At 39.1% G+C, this 21,682-nt stretch overlaps 3 protein-coding genes across 4 annotated transcripts in view; 1 reads left to right on the forward strand and 2 right to left on the reverse strand.

The window, feature by feature from the left end:
* The first annotated feature begins 19 nt into the window (after positions 1-19).
* Positions 20-15,762, forward strand: GMNN (geminin DNA replication inhibitor). Of its 2 annotated transcripts, none has more exons than XM_063298989.1 (6): positions 20-92; positions 8,579-8,677; positions 9,403-9,538; positions 11,754-11,836; positions 12,104-12,214; positions 14,658-15,762. In XM_063298989.1, the coding sequence occupies exons 1-6, from the start codon at positions 39-41 to the stop codon at positions 14,832-14,834; spliced, it is 660 nt and encodes a 219-aa protein (XP_063155059.1). In that variant the 5' UTR covers positions 20-38; the 3' UTR covers positions 14,835-15,762. The 2 variants fall into 2 exon arrangements, with proteins under 2 accessions (XP_063155059.1, XP_063155060.1); XM_063298990.1 differs by having other exon boundaries at positions 9,406-9,538.
* A 681-nt stretch (positions 15,763-16,443) lies between these two features.
* Positions 16,444-18,338, reverse strand: ARMH2 (armadillo like helical domain containing 2). The gene is made up of 2 exons (XM_063300214.1): positions 18,140-18,338; positions 16,444-16,953 (listed from the first exon to the last, which is right to left on the reverse strand). Exons 1-2 carry the CDS (start codon positions 18,336-18,338, stop codon positions 16,514-16,516), a joined length of 639 nt encoding a protein of 212 aa, XP_063156284.1. The 3' UTR covers positions 16,444-16,513.
* A 1,711-nt stretch (positions 18,339-20,049) lies between these two features.
* Positions 20,050-21,682, reverse strand: part of RIPOR2 (RHO family interacting cell polarization regulator 2) — a 77,338-nt gene continuing 75,705 nt past the window's right edge. Inside the window, exons 22-23 of the mRNA XM_063298992.1 lie at positions 21,559-21,649; positions 20,050-20,847 (exon numbers count right to left, since the gene is read on the reverse strand). Coding sequence (XP_063155062.1) covers positions 20,747-20,847; positions 21,559-21,649 — 192 coding nt within the window. The 3' untranslated portion in view covers positions 20,050-20,746. The remainder of the gene's footprint in view (positions 20,848-21,558; positions 21,650-21,682) is intronic.

Here is a 21,682-nt window from a genome sequence, read left to right on the forward strand (position 1 = left end):
TTGTATTTGTTTTAGGTTTTGGCTTTAAAAACAGAAACATGAATTCTAAAATGAAGCAGCAGTCAAATACTGAAAAACATCCCACGGTGAAGGTAACAAATTGCAATTATGAGTATCAACACTTGTCAAGATGTAATAGCAGATCCTGCTCATATATTTTGTTATTTCCTATAAAAGTTATGTTTTGTATATTGATATTAAGCTGGCATATTTTATGTATAAAACTAATAACTCGGGCTGCTAAGCTTCTTTTTAATATATGAAGTACAATTCAGTGTTGTATGAATCAACACTTGTTCAAACTGTAACATTTTGTCTTCTTCCTTTAGTTTTAATTTAAGTTTGTATTTGGGAGAGATCATTCTCCCATCAAGTTGCATTGACAAAATATACAAGTGCAACTAGTGTACTGAACTCCATTTCTACTTTTGAACTGCAGGGTACTCAATAGACACATAATTTTGACTCTTTAAGGCTACTTAATGTGTTAACTAAGGGCAGGGGGAGGAATAACTGGCATGACCACAATGGCCAAATTCAGTGGTTGTAGGAGAGAGAGAATCTATAGGAAGTTCAATTGCAAATATCCTGTGCGATTGCATGTTGATTACATGAAAAAGTTACAGTTGAAAAGGAGCTTTTTGTTATTATGTAATGCATGATGCAGAACTTTTCCTGAGTAAGCTCTCTATATTTAGCCCTGTTAACATGACATTAACAACCTAATCATCTTCTTCCTAATCCTTTAATTCACTTCTTTGCCCCACCATTGCATGACATGGCTGATTTTTATAATCTTGTCAGCTAGTGCAAAGGAGACTGACAGATGTCAATTCCTGTCACACTTCCAACCTAACAATGTTTGGAAGAAATTATGTAAAGAGATCAGAACTCTGCCAAAGAACACAAAAAGTGAGCAAAATGAGACCAAACCTGTAGTTTGGTGGAGTAGCTAACAAAAGAGAGTTTTAGCTAGAAAATGAGCTAGCTGAGGCCAAGGGAAGGGGAAAAAATGCTCAGAAAATGTTTCTTAAATGTATTCCTATGGAAAAGGCTGTTGGACAGCAAGTCAGAATGTTGCTGACTCTTAGGTCTAAGCCCCTTTCTTCTTGGTCATGTGATCCAGAGTGGAGCTATTATTAACGGACTGGAAAGAATTTTAGAAACTTCTCTACCTTGTTTCCTGAGGAAAATTAAAAACAAATAAACCATGGTGGTATAATTGGGGCTGTTGCCACCATAGACCGGCTTGGGAGGGTTGTTTATTCATCTTCCAGTTCTATTCCTTTATGACTGAAGGAGGGGTGGAAACCAGTGTTCAAGTCAGTATTTCTAGAGCAGGTCTGTTATTGAGGAATCTCTCAGGGATATTGATCTTGAAAAATGTTAGGGTCATGTAACATCCCAGCCAATAATTTAGTTGACGTGGCTGACTGAACAAACGCAATTTAACCCAAAGAAGACAAATCTGTAGGAAGTAAATTTAACTCCTCAGTAAAATTATTGAATCGTTTGAAGGGGTTTACGTAGTTAGATGAAATGCTACCCTTTCCATGGTACAGTCAAATGTGTCCTGCAAATAGCACATTGAAGTTTGCAGACCGTGAGCTTCAGTATTCACAGAAATGGACAAAGCTTGAAGGTATAACATCCAAAGTTAGGGCTTCAAGACTTAAGAATGCTGTTTTCAATAAGTTTGTCAACAGATGTTCATAAAATCATTTTCCTTTAGTTTCTGGAATTCAATTTTGAACAGCTAAAAGTGTATCTTTAACTGATCAATTATGTTACATTACTCATGGTGTAAACCTCAATATCCTAAAGCACAAAGTTATACTTAATTATTTTCCCTGCTACCAAATGTTTTAAAGCAATTTCAGACGTAGATTTTAGATCAAGGGTCACTTTTGAAATTCCCCTTACTAGTTTCCAAAAGGTTTAGCTAACTGATCTAGTGATTGAAACATACAGCAATATTTTCTGTACATTGATATTACTTGCTATTCCAGTACTGAATTTCAGGGTGTAACTCCCAGATCTTTAACTATAGTAGTTATGAGTTTATCAGGCATTGTTGTGGTGGGATTCTTGCACAAAACTGATTTTGACTAAGGTCTCCCCTTTGGATGTTTTTCTATCTCAGTCATTGAAATTTATCTGTGATTGTTCTGTGCTATGTTTTTTGTGCAGGAATATATAAAGTACACTGATTCAGTTCTGTCTTTGAAAGTTTTTGCAGTCTCACAGCATAGCAATAACTGGTATGCACATCACCATTGTCCAGACTATGGCAAGACATACTACATGGGGTTGCTTCTGAAAATCACTGATAATGCAGCAGCCTACGTATAAGCTGGCACAAACATGTTACACAGGTGCTGCAGGTTCTGCATAGACTCCCTGTGAGATTCCAGGTGCAATTCAAAGTGCTCTTTTTAAACTCTAAGGATTAAACCTACACAATTCAGAAATCCAGGAAGAACCTGCTGTTGGTTCCCTATTTTCACAAGGGACAGATTGCTGAGGCTTGCGGGTTCTGCTTCTCTGAGTGTGCGTATGTGTAATGATTGCCTATCCTAAAACACTCAGACTCATGAGCAGGAATTCAAAGATATCTGATTTATTAAAGAATAGTATGCAGGATCACAAAGAAAGCTGAGAATGATAAAAGCGCGCCAAATGCAAACTAAAAACCCTCGGTACCAATGAGATCCCTCCCCCCATAGAATCTTCCCAAGCTCACAATCCCAGGTGCTCCTAATGGCTTCTGATGGTCTGCGGGAAAAGTCCTTGAACAAAGCACATAACCAAACACATTCCATTGTAATGAACACAGATACAGAGCTTGGTACAAGGTTTCACAGCAGCTCCCTCCCAAACAAACGCGCGTCAGCGCCATGGCATGTGAAACGTTACGATGTACAGTGCACATTGAAACAGTGAACATGACAGTATGCTATGGAACAACCTCCTGCACATCAGAAAATAGTCTGGTGCCTATTTTATTGTTTTTTTTAAAAAAACTGAATTATTTCAAAGATCCTTAGAAGATTAAAGTAATGCCATCAGTTTTGGATGGGTTTTTCTTCCCATTTTACTACCTGTGTATTTCAACTGTATTATGGATTTTATTGTTTTGGAGGAGGGGTTGTATTTGTGAATTGCTGAGAGGTTGATTGCAACAGGTACAAATCAAATCAATAAACTGGAACTGGGCACTAAGAAGCAACATTAATGATGTGGTCAAGCAATAGTGGTAAGTGTCCTGTATTGACCATCTGTCATGGTAGTGCAAGAAAAATAAGTGGAGGATAGAAATAGGGTCAGTAGTGAACATGTGAGGTTCCAGCTGGCTTCTGACTCAGAAAATGAAACTTTCTCAGTCAGAAGGGGAAACAGAAACTTACCAGGCAGAAACCAGGAAAGCAAAACCCAGAAATGACTCAGCAGTGTGGGAGAAGTTACAGGCGCTGATTGGCCAGTCTTCAAGGAGGATTTGAATCCTCCAATCAGTGCACGTGAAAGACATGCAGAAAAGTGCATGAAGGAGAAGGGAGCCCGAATGGCTGCAGAAGGGAATAGGCACGCAAGGGATCAGCATAAAAGGCAGATGTGCAAAGAGCAAGCTGCCGGAGACAACTGATCCTCTGAGCTCGCAGCCCCAGTGGAAGAGTCCTTACCTGCGTCGGAAACCTCATCTGTAGCCGGAGGGGAATCAGCGCCTGTGTTTCCTGTCGAAGAGGATCTGTGCCCTGTACCCACTGTCACAGAGGATCTTCTCCCTGCCAAATTCAGCAACCTCAACCTTGCATCCAGCTTCGGACCTCGCCACCATTCTGTGTGTTCCAGGCATGCTTCTAGCCGTGCTTCCAGCTCCCTGCCTTGTCCAAAATCTCCAGTCTGGCTTTATCATGCTTCCAGCTCCCAGCCTTGTCCAGAGTCTCCAGTCCAGTTTCCTCAAGTTTCTAATTTCCAGTCTTGCCCAGGATCTCCAGTCCAGTCTAGCTGTGCTTCGGTGGCCCAGTGTTGTTCAGGAACTTCAGATGTATCTTGTTACATTCTGGGTTCTCAGCCTTGTCCAGAACGTGCAGTTCAGCCCAGTCAGGTTTCAAGCATGTCGCCTAGTCAAGAACCTCCAGTCCAGCCTAGTTGTGTGCCAAGCTTTCAGCCTAATCCAGAGTCTCTAGCCAAGTCCAGCCTTGTTTTGAGTTATCAGTTTTGTCATGAGTCTTCAGCCCAGTGTACCCAGTCCAGCTCGGACTGCCCAGTTCAGTCCAGTCCTGCCTCCAGAGCCAAGTCTTGCCCAGTGGTTCCAGTTTGGTCTTGCCTAGCTTCCAGGTGCCAGACTAGTTCGGGTGGTGTTTCTGATTCCAGACACTCGCCTCCAGTTCCAGTTTCACCATGTGTCCTAGCAACTTCCAGTTCCATAGCTCCAGTCAGTGAATCCTGCCTATCCTTGCCACAGTCTCCTTCTGCAACCTTGCCAGTTCTCTCGTTGTTGCCTGGGTGGTCTTGATCAGAACCAACCTACCTCTTGATCACAGAGACTTATTACTGTAAATAGATGCATTAATAAAGAGAGTTTTGATAATAATCCTGTCTGGCCGCCTCATAGTCTGAACAGGACAGAACAGACCCTTTATGTTGTTCATTTGATTTCCACAAAATAAGAACATTTGTCCTTGGATGACATCTGGAATGTCATTAAACATCAGCTGTCTGTTTGATGCTGATACCACTCAACTCCAATTGACTCTATGTTCAAAAGATTTATTCAAAATCTCTGTTCTAAAGCATCTTTTGCAATTTTTTTGCAAAGGAAAAAAGTGAAATCATGCTTATGAATGAATTTGAATAGTGAAAAGAAACAAAAAAATTGCATTTCATATCACTACCAGAATCAGATTGATAAAAAGTATTGCATAATAAAGTCAGGGGGCTTGGTGCCCCTTAGAACCTTCTCAGGTAGTTTGAAAAAAGCTTGTTGTTTGTTTGAATCATGGCTCAAAAAATGTGAGCAGCTGTTTCTTGGGCTTCCTAAAGAATGAAATACAATCATTTTGAAGGCATATATTGTCAGATTTGTAGGTATATTTCAGCAAACACTAGATTGTGGCCTTCCCTTTCTGTGGGAAATGGAAATTGCTTTGATACAGTACATGCTTTTTGTTTGTTTGCAGAAAAGTTTGTATTTCATTGGAGAGGTACTTCCAAACTAGCAGGGGAACTCTTGATCAGAAGGTTGCCTGTATAGTTAAAATCTAAACAAAAAAGTAACATACAGTTTGAAGCTTGTTGGGATATCTGAAATCTCAAGAATCCTATGGTCATTCATTCCCTTTCTAATACATACACTTCATGCTGTTTGTGTAAAAATGGGATGTAGGATCAGATGCTATTGAATTTGATTTTTATATAACCATAGTTAATGCTCACATTTCTATAAGCTGTTCATTAAAAACTGCAAGTTAATCATAATGGATTATAATTTTTTACATCCCCATCAAATCACAGAATATATCTAAAAATAATAATTGTCTCTGATTTTATAGGTTGGGTAGTTTTCTGGAGGATCTGTCTCTCAGATACATGTGTTAGGCCGTGATAGCATTGTATCAGTGTTTTTAAACCCATTAAATGGATTTAATGACTAGGTACATGGATGGGTGGAGTTCAGTGAATGGCATTAAAGCCAAAGGTGAACAGGGGCATCAATGTTTTCCTGATATCTTGCTTATTTCCTCCTCACTGCAGGGGTGGGATGGTGGGGGTGGAGATGGATAGTACAGGAGGTCAGAATAATCTCTTCGAAAGGGATTTTCCTCCTCTGGTTTCAAGGATTTCTTATGTAAAAATTAAACAAGCTCCATCCATTTTACTGGCACTGACTGACTTACATGCATGTCTTTTTCCATCACTACTATGTTTTCTGTCCTGTTTTCTTTTTATGTATTTATGTATTCGATTTCTGTAGCCGTCCATCTCAACAAGTGACTCTGGTCATCTCCTGTTAGCTCTGTATTTCCAAAATGGTAGTGATAGATAATCCTTCTTGCTATCCTGTCACAAAAGAGACAGCTAGGAAAGGGGCATAGAAGTTTTACTCTTTTGGGAGTACTTCCTGAGAGCTGCTTTGGGGACATAAGGACTAAATAGTGAAGTCCTAGCACATACATTATTTTTTTTAAGTATTGCTTATTTAAATGCCCTGAAAGTAAAGAAAGCTATACCTCAAGCAAAATGTGTTACTAAAAGTGTAATCCCTTTTTATGCAGAGGCTCCATTCTCTTTTGAAGTAGTCTGTTTCCTTTCCTCATGTCTGTCCCCTCTTTTTAATTTTTTCTTTGCTGCATTCTCCAACTTAACAAGCAGTGGGATATAGCTGGAATAGTGCAGAATTGGGGGATAGGATAAGCAGACATAGCTACTGAGCCAAAAGGTTATAAATCTTGATTAGCCTTGTTTTCTAGTCACATTGCTTGGTGGTGACACTTTTTTCCTTCCCCAAGAATGGGAGATTGGTGTAGGGTCTATCTGTTTGTTTATTCAGTTTATATTCCTATCCTTCATAGCAATTATAGGCAACTAACGTTACATAAAAACACAGTATAAAAATACAACACAATAAATCAGTATAAAAGCCTATAATGACAACCAAGGGCAAACCCATTCATCAGTAAAATAACAGTATCACACAGGCTCCCACTAGCCTGCCAACCACCATGCCCAGGAACACATTCAGTTTTTAAATTTTTTTGAAAAGCCAGAAGGATCAGTACCACTCTAGTTTTGGGGGGTACGGTATTCCAACAGGAAAGTGCTGCGAACAGAAAATACCTGATTTCTGGGTCCTGCTAGATGACAGTCTTTAATTGACAGGACCCAAAGCATGCCTCTCCTGTCAGATCTGGCAGAGCAGGTGGAAACAGTTGGAGAGAAGGAACCCTACAAATAACCTAACTCATGCCATGCAGGGCTTTAACAGTGACAAGCAGCTCCTTGAATTGCACCCCAAAGCACAGTGAAAGCCAGTGCAGCTCACAGAGCAGAGATGTAAGAGGAGTATGCCAAAGTGCCCTTATATAACTGCCCACACTGCCATGTTCTGGACCATGTTCTTGGAGCTTCCAGATGTTCTTCAAGAGTAGCCCCCAGATGTTCTTCAAGAGTAGCCCCATGTAGAGCATGTTGCAGTAATATACTTGGGAGGTGATTAAGGCATGAGTGACTGTAAGTGGAGTCTTGTGGTCCAAGAAAGGGCACACAAGTCAAAGTTGTACAAAGGTGATTTGAGTTGTGGAATAACCTGAAGTACCTTTGAAGTCCAGTTTCACCTTCAGTTACAGAGGTGAAACCTTGCCCACCTACTTCTGCAATTGTTTCCTTGCTCACCCAAAAGATATTGCAGCTTGGGTACTAAGTATATGCAGAAGCTTGTTATGGCACTACTAGCAAAGACCCTGAGAAGGAGAAGAATAAATGGGTGTAGAAGACATACATTGTCTTGAAATAAATGAGTATCAGACTATGTTCTTTGCTCATCAATATTCTCATTGTTTACTTTGTACTTGCTATCTCTTTAACCTTCAACAGTGCTTATTTGGTTAAACATAAAATATTTCAAGTAATAGGTTAATCCAAGCAAGTGATAGCTGTGAATATTTCTTGAATTTAATTCAATACCTACAGGTATAATCTGAAATTAGCACAGTGTTTGTTCCCAAAGTTGCTGGCAGTTGTCCTCAAGTTCAACAGTAAATTAATTGGCAACAGAAGCTTTACCGTGGGAAAGGTTAGCACTTGTCATGTGAAATATAATGTGAATCACAGACTTTCTCACGCTAGTGTGACATTATGTTCCTGCTATCCCTGTTTGATTATCTACTATTGTTTACTATCTCATGGTGGCAATGTAACTTAAAAAAAAAACTAATGCAGGATATTGCTATTTACACATGACAAGGTGACAGACATTCTTTTCTTCCTCCCCTACCTCCCCCCAAACAATGCTCTGGCTAGATCAGTATACTCTCTCTTAAAATAAGCCAATAGGAACCTGCCACAAATTTAAAACAGCATACTCTGTGCAATATTTTACTTGTATATGTAACTTCTCTAAAGATTTCAGTAATTCTTATTAGTGAAATTACAATAAACAGAACTATTTTGAAGTTAGCTTCCACTGTAGGCACAGTGAAAATACCACTGTTGATTCAAGACTGGTACTAAATCCTGTGGTATCTAGTTGCAGTGCAAAGATAGACTTAAGAGTGTACAAATTAACCTGAATGTTTGTAACTGTTCAGGGGTCATCAACCTACTTCTGGAATTAAGAATAATGTAGAGTAAAACTACATCTGAACTAATCAGTGGCTTCTTGCTGGTGTCTACTTATGATTTCTATGATGAGAACATAGTGCCAGAAGGTTCCTCGATGTAACTTACGTGGAAATTAACATTTTTGAACTTTTGAACATCAAACCTAATAACATTCTTACTAATCTGAGCATGTTAATAGTGTTTAAATATTAATACAGTCCACCTGAAAACTTGAATTCTCCAATATGTTGTTTCCCAGCAGGTTTCAACAAGTAATACAAACTGCACATCACAGAGACAGACCCTTAAGATGATACAGCCATCCATTACAGGTTGTCTTGTGGGCAGGGCAAATGAGGTATGTATTTCTTTTGGAACAGAATCTAGTTATAAATAAATCAGTTATGAGCTGACACATGAATTGTAGTTTGAGTGTTAATTAAACTGTAATTATGCTGCTAATTTGAGTGGTATGTATTAGAATCCTAAATAAATGGTGGGCAACCTGCAAAGCAACAGTTTTGAAGTAAGAAGCAGACCAAGCTTTACTGTATGCTTTAAAATAAGCTTAATGTAGTTCAACTGATTTTAAAAATACCCACAAATTTGGAGAATGCTGTACCTTGTCTACTTTGCATCTTTGTACTCAACCCCAAGAAGTTTCCTGCCCTGGCTTAAATAGACAAATAAGTTGAATATTAAATTGAGAGAGATCGGCAACTCATCTTCTGTCCCTGGAGCTCAAGATAATATTAACATGAACACTGGACTCTCCAATAGAAGAATATCTATATAGCTCAGGGTTGAACTGTGGAGTCCTTGGTGCCCTTTGAGCTTGGTTGTTCACTTGCAGATGTTTCATTACCCAACTAGATAACATCATCAGTGCCAGTGAGTGTAGGGTTTGCTCCCTGTTTATATACAGAACCTTGCTGTGCCAGTTTTGGTGAGAGTGTGGTTTTCTCCTTGGTAGTTTCTTGATTAGGGTATTGTTTTCTGGACTCTCCATTTTAAGATTAATTAAATGGATGGGAGGATGGTTTGTCAGTCAGCTTCAGAGATCTAAAATATTAACATTTGTAGCAGGCTAAGTCTTCAGTCAAGAAGAAATTTTGGAGTGATCAGCTTATCTCAAAAGCATCCAAACCTGAGGCTGCTGATAAAATGGAACACAGAAACATAAGAGGAACGATCCAGCCTTCTGATCTTACAGCAAAAGGTTTGTTCCTCTTATAAGTACCATAGCAAATCATCATAAAAATCCTGTTGGATCAGATGGAAGCTAGAGTCGTCAACTGGCCAGAGGTCTCTGAAACTCCATAACAGAAGAAAGAGCTCTTGAATTGGAGTTATAATCCAATAAAGATATTTAGAGGTATTTATTACTGAACCTGGATGGCAGCATATAACTGCACTTTCAGGAATTTATCTGATCTCATGTTACTATATTTAATGTGTTATGTACAGTACCTTCTAGAAAATATAGGGAAAAGGTAGCTATTGGGACCTATGAGAAATTGGCAGTTACTTGTTTTTCTGTGCATTTTAATTGGTGTTCAGCATGTTTGTGCAAGCACAGAACTAAAAGTGGTACTTGATTGGGAATATTATGAAAGGAGGTGGAGGTGAAATAATGCATTTTGTTTATAATGATGGTTGAGATAAGTGACTAATCTCATGAAAACCAATTTGGTGTTATTGATTGTTGACTCCAATTGTGATCATACCTCTGCCTTTTTATTAGCTTCTCTCCCCTATTAGCCACAGGGGCACCAGTATTCCCTGAAGCATAGTCTCAATCTCCTGAATATTTATTATTTGTTTATTAAACAAATTCATAAGGCTGCGCAACTCACACACGCTGACTCTGGGTGGCTTACAGAGTTAAGTGTATATCTTTACGATATAAATTCAAGGGACAAAAAGCAAACTAAATTATTGCTATATCCTTCCTGGACACCTCTTGACATTGAAAGAAGCCTGACTTAAATATATTGCTGTCACTTTTGCAATTAGCCAAGAATTTAAGATAACTGCTTCCAGTCTAGTATAGATGGGTGAATAAAATGCCAACTGGAATACTTGCTTCATTTGGAAATTGACTGGCTTTTTATTTAAAAATAACATTTCTTGGTATAAAGTCCACTGGCTGCTGCCTGCATGTTTTGAGCTTGTGACTTGCCATATTCTCTGCTTCAGCTTATACAGCCTTTCCAGTATCCATAATTCCTTCAGCCCATCGGTTCTCCAGGTTCCAGAACACTGAAGGAGAGCGCTCTGCTGGTCAGGCCATGAGCTGGTGTAGTCCAGCACTCTGTTTCCCATATAAACCAACCCAGTATCTTCAGGAAGTTTCCTGCTCTTCTAGTGCACCTCAGCAACTGGCATTCTGTGCCATGTTGCGTCTGAAGATGGGATTGAATTTGGGCATAATACTTTAGAGAAATCGCTAAAGATCAGTGGCTTTCTTGGCCCAGTAAAACGAGATGACACATTTATTACACACTTTTACCAAGGGACAGAACAAATCAGAAAAGTACAGTAACTGCAAGTTTTCGTCCATTAAAATGTGTTCATGACTGACATTGAAGCCAGTAAGCAAATAATACTAAAGCAATACCTTACAATATGACTAAGTGTGCATATATCCATCAAGTATGTGTACTTCCATAATTAAAACAGATATTAACCTAGGAATTGTTGAGCTTAATGGGAATAAATTGGAATGATCAAACTGATTAGCTAAAACGGTCTTCAAACTCCTCTTAAAGCCATCAAACATTCATAAAGATGAAGGAAAAGAAGGAGCTGATTCTGCTTGCTGGCTAGGTCTCTGACAGCCTGGCACTGGGTTCCCAGCGAGAGGAGCAGCAAGGTTCTGTTGAGAGGCACGTAAAGGGTGAATAGGACTGTACGGAGAAATAAGGGCACCCAGATACTGGGGAGGTTGTGACCCAAGTGCAACTACTTTTAATTGAGCTGAGGTTTGAATATTACAAGCCCTAGTGGCATTCTTGACATTCTGTTGTTTGATACGGTCCTGTCAGCCAACCCAGGAGCTGAGCTACAGGGTTGGATAGAAAGTAAATTAAAAGATAAGTAAATAAATTAGACCTCACCCCAATTGTTAAGTATGTGATTCCAGCTGGTCAGCCTCCAAGATAACCCTGGTATAGTCTGGGGAATCTCCAGCTTTCTTCCTGTCTGTCACTACCTTGAGGAATATATGTTTTTAAAAAGTTTTTATGGTATTACTAAGACTTTGGAATTCAGTGTCTGTAGGTTTTTAAGATTTTAAGATACCATAGTAGTGTTTGGTATGATTTCTATTAAAAGAGTACTTTATGTGACTTCCAGTCTGAGGAAGCTGGAGTAATTCCAACAAATTATATGCTGGATATAGTATCAATACATACGTTTTGTTTTTTTTCCAGGAAATCCTTCATACCAGTATTGGAAGGAACTGGCTGAAGAGAGGAGGAAAGCCCTGTATGAGGTGTTACAAGAAAATGAAAAGGTAATGTTCATAGAAGTGGCAGAAGACATGCTTTGGAAATCTATCATTATCAATAGAAGAAAATATCTCTAGCTCAGGATTGAACTGTGGAGTCCTTGGTGCTCTGTGAGCTTGGTTGTTTGTTTTCAGATGTTTTGTTACCCAACTAGGTAACATCTTCAGTGATATAACCTAGTCGGGTGACAAAACGTCTGCAAGCAAACAACCAAGCTCAGAGAACACCAAGGACTCCATCTGTCACTATTTAAAGTATTTTTTTTTCTCTAGTTGCATCAAGAAATCGAATTAAAAGATAGTGAAATTGCTCGTCTAAAAGAAGAAAATGAAGAACTGGCAGAACTAGCTGGCCATGTACATTATATGGCAGATATGATAGAGGTAAGCTGCTCTGTTGATAAAACGTTGCCTGGAGTTTATGACTTTTGGCAAGATAGGCTTGAGAATTAAAAAGTAAGTAAGTGATTAATATATGTGGGGTGGAGGGAACAGTGGTCTTGAGCATCCTGCTACAAGTCCAGACAACATAAGAGTGTGCATGGGAGAAGATCTGATCTTTTGAACCCTGATCTTGATTTTTCTACTTTGAGGACCAGCACAGGCTGTCAATTATTAATCCTTGGGTCTTGGTGATAATGTGTATTTATGAACACAACAGCACTCTAATATGGTTCGTGATTTTAAAGTATTTTGCCAATGCCATGCTCACTTTTATTTAGAAGTATAACTTGAGTTTGACATTATTCATATTGACAGTATAATGAGTGTTTTTGATCTGTTTATGACTACAGATGCCATAGAGGTTAAATGCCTTACATTTCAGACTTTAGGCCTAATACAGATAGTCCTCGGGTTATGACCACTTGTTCAATGACCATTCAAAGTTATGATGGCAGTGAATGACGGGGACTTACGACCGGTCCACAAAGTTGCGGCCCTCTCAGTGTCCCCGTGGTCACATCAGTGCGATCTGGGTGCGGTGCTCAGCTCGAGATTATGATGTTGCAGCAAGCTGCAGTCATGTGATTATGATTTCTGATATTCCCTGCCCACTTCCAAAGTCAGTGGGGAAGCCGGCAGGAGGTTGCTCCTGCTGCTGCCTTTTTGCCTGCCCATGTTCCATAGTGCCTGCCCACAGCATTGCCCCCCAGCAGCACCCACCTGTGCTCTGTAGCGCCTGTCTGTGCACCTGCCCACACTCCATAGTGCCTGCCCGTGGCACCCCCTGCACACCCACCCATGCTCCGTAGCACTTGCTGTAGGTAGAATTTGAATTGTAAAGTCAAATTTACCAAGAACAGAAATAAAATGCTATACAAGGCTGCTTACTAGGATAAGAGCAGCATTTCAGGCTGTGACTTTGCCTCAGCTAAGTCTTGCTTCTGTATTGTCACACTGCCATTTGCAATACTAGATTAGTGCCATGTCACACAGTAAAGAGAATGCCTGCAGTGCTCCAGAGATATGTCAAATGTTTTGTGCTTTAAACAGCCATTTTGGGTTGTGGAGTTTCATCCTAAGCTCACGATGGAGCCTTCCCTTCCCTTCCCTTCCCTTCCCTTCCCTTCCCTTCCCTTCCCTTCCCTTCCCTTCCCTTCCCTTCCCTTCCCGTGTATGATGACTCTGGGCAGCTTACAAATAGTAAAAATAGCAAATCACTAACCCAGTTCAATATAAATACCTAAAAATACAACTACATAAACAAAATATAAAATTTCAGATGGGAAGATCTTAACCTTGGCACTCTCACAGGGCCAACCACCCCCATGAATAACTGTCCCCCCTCCCATCCCAGGTGAGGTGGCATTCTTTTGAGTGCTCTGACACACCCCAATTGGTTTAAAAAATCTTTCAAGCCCTGGATATTTGTGGAGCACATTAGCCAACAATAATAATAATACCGATTCAATCACTCTGCCACTGGTTGGAGCTAGTGTGGAAGGGGGGAGAGTTTATGGACTATTTTGGACTGGTGCCTTGTGGAGAGGCAAACACTGATCACAGATACTCATTGATTAATCTAGTATTCCTTGAACAAACAGTCCCCTCCCCTCATCCCATGCCATATACTTATACTTGATGGCTCTTGACAAGTACAAGCATGTCACCACGTGAGGAAAAAGGAGGCATTTGTAGGCTTTGGGGATATTACAGAACAGTGTTCAGAGTGATTTACTAAGCCAAGAGAAGATAAGTGGATCCATTTGCTCCACATTTTGGTAGTCATTGCACAAGTTTAGCTGGCTTTAACATGCTGCCCAGTGGTACATTGTATGTTTGTGTGACAACCAGTATCCCAAGAAGGAGGATGTATTCCAGAGCACAGAGAACTTGAGCACAGGGCTGGTCCTCAAGCCCAGCTGACACAACAGAACTTTCCCAGTCTACTGCTGAAGAGTGAGTGAAGCTCTTCACACCGCTAGCAACTATGCAAACAAACATGACTGAATCACTGACTTGTCAGACAGGAGTCCAGTTCCAAGGCTAGATAATGCTGCACTAAAAGCAACTTGGAGAACTGATGAAATGTTCCAAGCTCAGAACAAAGCATTTTTGCATCTTATGCACATGACTCTATACTTCGCTTACATCTACCATAACATCTCCCATCTTGGTCTTTTCAGATGTTTTAAATTAACTTTCATTAATTCTAGCCAACATAGCAAGGGATTCTAGGAGTTGATCCAAAAAATCTGGTGGATGCTTCTGCCCTATTTGCATAAGATTTGCAGATTGTTCTGTAGGCTCAGAGTAGTACTGCTTAAGGTTATGCTACACAAATAACAGTTTGTTCCTTTCTAACACTGTGGTTTCTCTTATCTAGCAAATAACTGGACAAGCACCAGAAAGCCTAGACATTTTGAAAAAATTAGAACTGGAAGAAATTGCATATGAAGAAAACGATTCTGCTGAGGAGGATTTAGATGGTGAATCTGAAGAGGAATATTCAAAGTTCTCTGTTAGTTCTACAGAGAATGTTGCAGATGTGCTTATAAATTGAGAAAGTAACCTCTGAAAGTATTGGGTTTCTAAAGGAGGGGGGGCAGGGGAATCAGGAAACCTTCTGAAAACTACAAATTTATCTAAGATTTGGAGGATGGGATTGCACTACTAATGTGTAGCAGAGTGAGTTACAGTCTTGCCAGAAGTATTAGACTGTATCTAATCACTTGATTAATTGGAAATACTATGTATTTCAGCTTGTAAATAGTTTTTATTCATGCGCTATGAGATGTGTAATTACCAAATAAACTACCCACACAATTATGATACCGTTTTCAAAATGGAACTTACTTCTTGATCCACATGATACACAATCTAGTTTTATCTGGCAGGTCCCTTTATCCTTGCCTAGAGACTCCTTCCATTGTAGGCACAATTCCTAAATAGGAATTTTGAAATTAGTAATTTTTCCTCATTCTTAAATCTTCCCAAATCAGACGCACCTCTGCTTCTGCCTTCCCAGGATTAACTTGCAGGCTTATCTTGTCTCAAAAGGCAGTGTCTTTAAAATGTAAAACACTTTTTCTAACAGCTTTATTAAATCCACAGTTTGAGACCTCTCAGTCCTGATGCTCTAATTAGCCCTGTGCATGGAATAGACAGTAATGGGAAGAAAACTACCAGTAACATATATTTTGTTTCAAAATGTAAGTCCTTATAAAATTGGTGCAATGTAAGAGAATGTATTTAATTCCACTGGGTTTTATTTAGCCGGATAGATTAATCATTTAACAGGGAAATGAATTGCCCTGGCCACTTCACTTTGCATAAATGTTTAATCTACATCATCTTACCTGCTTTTCACCTTGCTTCTTCCCTCCTGCTTTTTGTAACTTGCTTGATAAAGATTTCAGGAAAATTTGAGAGCTGCTTATTATTTTGTGCCATTTTGATTAGTTTTATTAAAGTTATTTTTCTGCTGTGAATCTCAGATTTATTTTTCCTTGCTAGACAACTTTTTAAAAAATATTTTTTTGTTTATTTTGAAGCTTTGACTAAAGTGATTAGGAGAGATTGCTGGCAGTTTTTTCGAACCGGGTGTTCCCCTGATAAATTAATCTACAGCCCCATCACCTCAGTCAGTCAAACTGAAATTTGCTTCTACTCCACAAATTGTAAGACTTCTTCCCAATCTAAGACCAGATCCATTGTAATTATAAAATACTTAGTGTAGCCTAATGGGGTTAATAGTTTTCCATTAAATCAATTTTTAATAGTAATAGTGCATGAGGTGTTATTGCGCATAACAGCTTAATTATGTTTTGAAGGCTGTTTATTGCTCTTAAAAATATTTTTGGAAAGCATGTCTCAAGGCCGATAGCGTGTGTCAGTATGATAGCCATCACCTAGCCAACCTTGGCTGAGCTCAAACGTGGCTAAGCAGGATTCAGTCTAGGTAGTTCTTGGAAGACAGCTAGGAGATCCCAGGGTCAGCTACTAAACTAGGAAGTCAAACATCCAGGTGGTGGGCAGTGGCGGCTAGTTCTGTTGAGTTTAGCTCAGGATGTTTATTTTTTATTTTTTAGTCTTTATTCATTGAAGTTGGATAAATCTTAGAGTTAAGTATCAGTTTAAACACTAAACAGCAAGTTTATTGTGTAAAATATTTGAAGATAGGTAAGTAATACCCAGTGCTTGTCAGTTGTAGAATATTTGTTCTGGCATATTCCCTTAATTCTATTTGTATATTTCCATGCCTGGATATCCCATTAGCATGCACATTAATGTAGCATAGTTTTGGGGCCAGCCAAACCATTCCATATTAGACAGGTATTCCAGCCTTCTCTCTAGCATTTGGCCACCGACTTCATGAAATAATTTAACATAAGGCAAATTATTACAGCAGACAACGGTCATAAGATAACAAACCCAGAACTTCACAAGAACTAGATCTGAGTCAGCTTCTGCAGAGTCTTCATCTTCCTCAAGATAGGAAAGGATAATTTCAGCAAGGTAGTGAGCTTTGGCTTCATTTTGGTTTAGGGGGTTGATGTAGCATACACTACACAGTCCTTTTAAAACAGAAATCCTGACTTTTGTCGAAGTATCTGGCATAATCAAAATATCAATCATGTCCTGAATATATTGTGAAGCAAGCACTGCAGCACCAACACCACCTGTAAAACAATCATAGTTCTTAAATCTTGAGCCACTTTCTCAATAAACAAGGACTTTTTAAGTACTAGTATCCTAAAATGCCCTATTCCATATAACAGATGCAGCTGAATTAATTGCCACATGGATCCAGCTTGGTTCATCTGTCATAATTCCTTTGATACACAGGAAAAACTTAATATTCATTGCTACCATGACCATCTGAATCAAACATTTCCCAAATTTTCAATGAACTAGACCAGCAATCTGGTTACAAGCTGAGGCAGATTCCATCCCCCCAACCCCCAGTCAGCTTGCAGATGAATTTGTGCAAATTATTTGATTACAGGCTATCCTGTTGCCTGAAACAAGAAACAACCAGCAAAATGGATTTCTGCTGCTCGGTTTAGCCCAGAAAAATCACTTTTGATCCAGGTAGAACAGTGTAGGATCTGGTTGAAGGGGTCTGCAAAGGAGTCATCAGCTGAAATTGGAAGTGTTACTATCACAAGCAGGAGCATCTGCTATAAAAATGCATCTTTAATGGGTATATGAAATTTTGTGTGGTGGTTGTATGCAGTTACATTTTTGGTAGTCTGCTCTTTTTACATTGCATAACTCTTAACATGAGTTGGTTTCTAAAATAAGAATCTTGAAATGTATGAATTAATCAAGTAGGAAAAAAATCCTGCTGAAAGGAAAAAAATAGGATGAATAAGGTAGAGGAAAGCACTTTTTCTGCATATAAAATGATTAGCTTGCATGGCTGTGCTCCACTGGATCATCTGACCTGGAGTGGAATAGGAAGGACGTGCTCTTAAGTTTGTTAAGTTCTCTCTTGATTAAAAAGGAAGTGAGGTATGATGAATGCAAAATGATCAGTTAATTACCATTTTGCTTCTAAAGACCATTTTTATGGAGCAATTGGGAACTTTAACAGCAGTGATGACTTTCAGGCCTTTTAACTACAATAATTTTGAACCACAATTCTTCCAAGTCCCAGCTAACAGGCAAGAGGATAGGATTCTACTACGGCTAATGACCCCATAATACCTGTGTCTTGAGCTGGACTTTGTAGCTCATCAGTCCTGCTTCCTTAATACTATTTAAGGCCAATAGTATTACACACTATTTAGACAAATGAAGAGTTTATTAATCCCATCATTTTGAACCTGTTATCCCAAAGTTGGTTGACTCTTTCATGCATACCTGTGTAAGCCAGCAGGCCGACATAAAACGCAGCCTTGGCTCTTTCCTCCAGTGGCAGCTCTGTATTGCTTAGATCCGTGCCATACATTTTAATTTTGTGGTGATGAAAGATTGGATCTGCTAGCTTCAATACTGGTTCCCTTACGTGGTCAATATAGGTGTCACACCAGGCTTTTAGTGTGCTAAATACAATTCCCATGTTGCCTAAAGAAGTATGTTTGTCATCTACTTCTCCTTTAACCAAGTAGGGAATTGCTGGAAAATCAATATATTGATTCAGTTAGTACAAAACTCATGTAACTGGTAACTAGGTAATGAATGTTGTCAACAGAATGTGAAATGGAATCAGCACAAGTTCTTGATGATGTCATGCTTAGGGTTATTCCTATCAGTTTTTCCACAGTTCACTTAAACCCTCCTTTTAAAAAAAAAATTCTCTGTTGATTCTGAATCACCTTTTTAACTTTTCTCTGTACCGAGACTAATTAATTAAAATATCCCTTCTTCAGCACATTCCAGTAAGCAGCAGAACAGCAAGTTCTTTCCCACCTTTGGAAAGTCCAGTATTTAAGAACACTTGCTAATTGAACTGTGTTCTAGAATTAGCAAATATGGTAATTAAAATCACTTTTAAAAATGCAGACATTCTGCTGAAAGTGCTTCTGATAAGGCACCCACAGGAGCTTTAAGGCAGAAGGAAAGAGCCTGCAATCTTCCAAATATTAAACCCTAACTCCCATCATCCATGACCACAGTTGTTACAATGGTTAACACTTCAACATCCAGAAATATCTGCAGGATGAAGATGTCCAAATCCTGCTTTCAAATCCTTACACATCAAGGCTGGGGACTTGTTAGCACTTGGAGGTAGTCCAGACTACAGGCACAACCAGGAGCACCAGCACTGCCTTTATTGTAAGGTTACATTAACAGAATCTTGCAAAGCAAAGTATTTCTCCCCTCCTTTCCTTTTACTCTCCGGAACCCTAGGGAGGGTCCCTTCTGAAAGGTTTCCCACCCCCTTTGTCCTTGGTGGGCTGAGATCTCTTTTACACGCTGGTCATCCAGTCTGCAGCTCTCCCTTCTGCCTCCCAAAGTCATTCCCACAGATCATTACAGGAGCTGACCACCAATATAAGCAACAAAACCTTATCACAGTGCTATTTCATATTTCAAAAATAATATTTATTATAACTTAAAGGGAGCAGTAAATACAGGAAGTAACAAATACCACAAAATTAGAAGGCATGTATAAGTCAAGAATCAGTACAAAAGACGGCCATAAAAGGTTGCAAGCTCATGTGAGCAAGGTGCTGTAAAAACCTGAAGCTTAATACTTTCACACGTTATGAGAAATGTTTTTTTCTCCAATAGACCTTTCAGTAACTGTACAAATGTAGTTTCAACCAAATAATATTTATATGTGATTTATAAATATACAGATATATACAATGTTAGAACATTCACAAAAATACTATCTTAACAATGCATTTGCAAAATAGGGCTTTACGAGATCATATTTCTAAACAAAACTTCTAAATCTATCTGATTCAGAGAATGCTTGATGATTTTTTCCCCTTGCAGAAGCGCAACAGTAGCAGAGGAGCTACCTGCTTTTTAAGTTGTATAATCCATAGAAATAGTGGCAAGGACTCTGGTTAAACACTTTGGGGCTGCAATCCTCTGCATTCTTATTTGAGAGTAAGCCAGGTCGAACTCACAGTAAGTCTGTATCAGATTATGCTATAAGCTATCTTGACTACTGTATGCTCTATAAGGGAATCCAGAAGACATCTTTGTTGTCATCCATCATATTGAAAAATAAAATGAAATAAATCAAGTTCTGAACAAGTAACAAAACCTTACTCCTCCCTGAAATTTTGGGAATTCAGGGCTTACCTGTAACTAAGTATACTGTGTATACTCCTTTGTAGAAAAAAACAGCAAATTTAATTTTCCACTTGCTTTACACAACTCACACAACTGGTTATCAATGAAAAAAAATATTCTGGTATTAATGTGCATTTCTGAGTGAAGGGCAGGAAGAAAGGAAGAGTGGAAATTTAAAAATGGGGCACAAATCACACCATCTGGAGTTTCACATCCTTTGGCCTAATTTTGAGTACTGCTTATGCTAACCTAGATGACTACTACTAATAAAATCAGGCAGATATTTGACAAATACAGAGGCTCAGAGTAGGTGGGAGTCAGAACGGCTTTAAATGTCTGCTTTTCAATGTTTTCAACACAGCATCACATATTGCAAACTGGCACAATTATGCCTACCAAACAAGCACTGCTCTATATTAAACATGTCTTATGTTATAATTTCAAAACATCTTTTATCTTTCCAAGACTTTACAACAATTACATGGATTTCACAAAAAACAAGATTATCATAATTTTCAACAAATCAATATTTCACTATAAGCTACATAGAAAAGCCAACAGCAGCCCATACATTAAATCTTCTTTTTCTTTGAATGCTGATGAGTTCCTAAGTTTCAAAAAAATCTTTCAAAAGAATGGGTTTTGTACTTCCAATTTGCTTACAAGACCATCTTGCTTCCGATGAGGTTGGCATGTCTTAAAATGCAAATGAAACACTTAAAAAGCTGTAGCCACTTCAGTTGTGCGTCGACCACCAACTTTAACAAATTCACGGGGGAATTTGTCTAGCTGTTCATATGCCAGCCGTCCATCTTCTCCTGAGCAGCAACAAAACAAAACAGCAATCAACGTTTCATCCTTTAGACCGGTGGTTCTGAACTGCAAACCACAATCCCACATTGTATGACATGGCAAGACTGGCTGCAGTATTTGGTGTTCCAAAGCTCTGATTATGGACCAAGACAGAGTCTCCTTTGAGATGACCTGGAGTCCTGGTGACTTCATGAAAGTGGCCCTAAAGTTTTCTTGTCAACAGTAATAGCAGTGTTTTGTCCTGGGCTTCTTCCAGGTTTTTCTTTCTACTTCCTAGTACCTCAACAGCATGGCTGGCTGAGGAATTCTGGGAGTTGAAGTCCACATATCTTAAAGTTGCCAAGGTTGAGAAACACTGGCCTATGCCCTGGAATTTCCTGTAAGAAATCTTCCTTCCTCTAAAAGGAGGAGGAGGACGAGGAGGAACGAGAAGCTCCTTCTTACTTCTACCTCTAGCTTCATGAGACTTCCAGTGACCCAGCACCCCAGTGAAAGGAGTACAGGTTCTTATACAGTGAATCATTTGAATACACCACCATTTTCATGCCAATTGGGGAAGATTAGAGATGGTAAATTTGGTACTACTGCCTCTTTCCTATTCTTTGTAGCTCTTCTATTAGCCCATCCCACACTACTTTTTTGTCCTGCTGACCAGACTTCTTTTTCCATCTGGAGTAAAAAAAGAGACCAGCAACAACATAAAGGACTCAACCTACCGAGAGAGAGCAAGGTTTCAGAGGCTGTATTCCTAACCTCTTCACTGTCAGACTGGCAAAGAGTGACCAGCATTTTAATGCTTTCAGTTGCCTATAGAGCAATAAAGAAATAAATATGTAATTC

This window comes from Candoia aspera, chromosome 3 (assembly GCF_035149785.1).
Source record: "Candoia aspera isolate rCanAsp1 chromosome 3, rCanAsp1.hap2, whole genome shotgun sequence".
Classification (NCBI taxonomy): Eukaryota; Metazoa; Chordata; class Lepidosauria; order Squamata; family Boidae; genus Candoia; species Candoia aspera.

Bases quoted from the DNA above. Each gene is read 5' to 3' on its own strand.
- GMNN (XM_063298989.1), top strand. From the start codon at position 39: ATGAATTCTAAAATGAAGCAGCAGTCAAATACTGAAAAACATCCCACG. The intron at 9,539-11,753 runs GTTTGTTCCTCT...TTTTTTTTCCAG, and splicing joins TTCTGATCTTACAGCAAAAG to GAAATCCTTCATACCAGTAT. The intron at 11,837-12,103 runs GTAATGTTCATA...TTTTTTCTCTAG, and splicing joins TGTTACAAGAAAATGAAAAG to TTGCATCAAGAAATCGAATT.
- ARMH2 (XM_063300214.1), bottom strand. From the start codon at position 18,338: ATGGGAATTGTATTTAGCACACTAAAAGCCTGGTGTGACACCTATATT. The intron at 16,954-18,139 runs GTATGCATGAAA...ATTGTTTTACAG, and splicing joins CGGCCTGCTGGCTTACACAG to GTGGTGTTGGTGCTGCAGTG.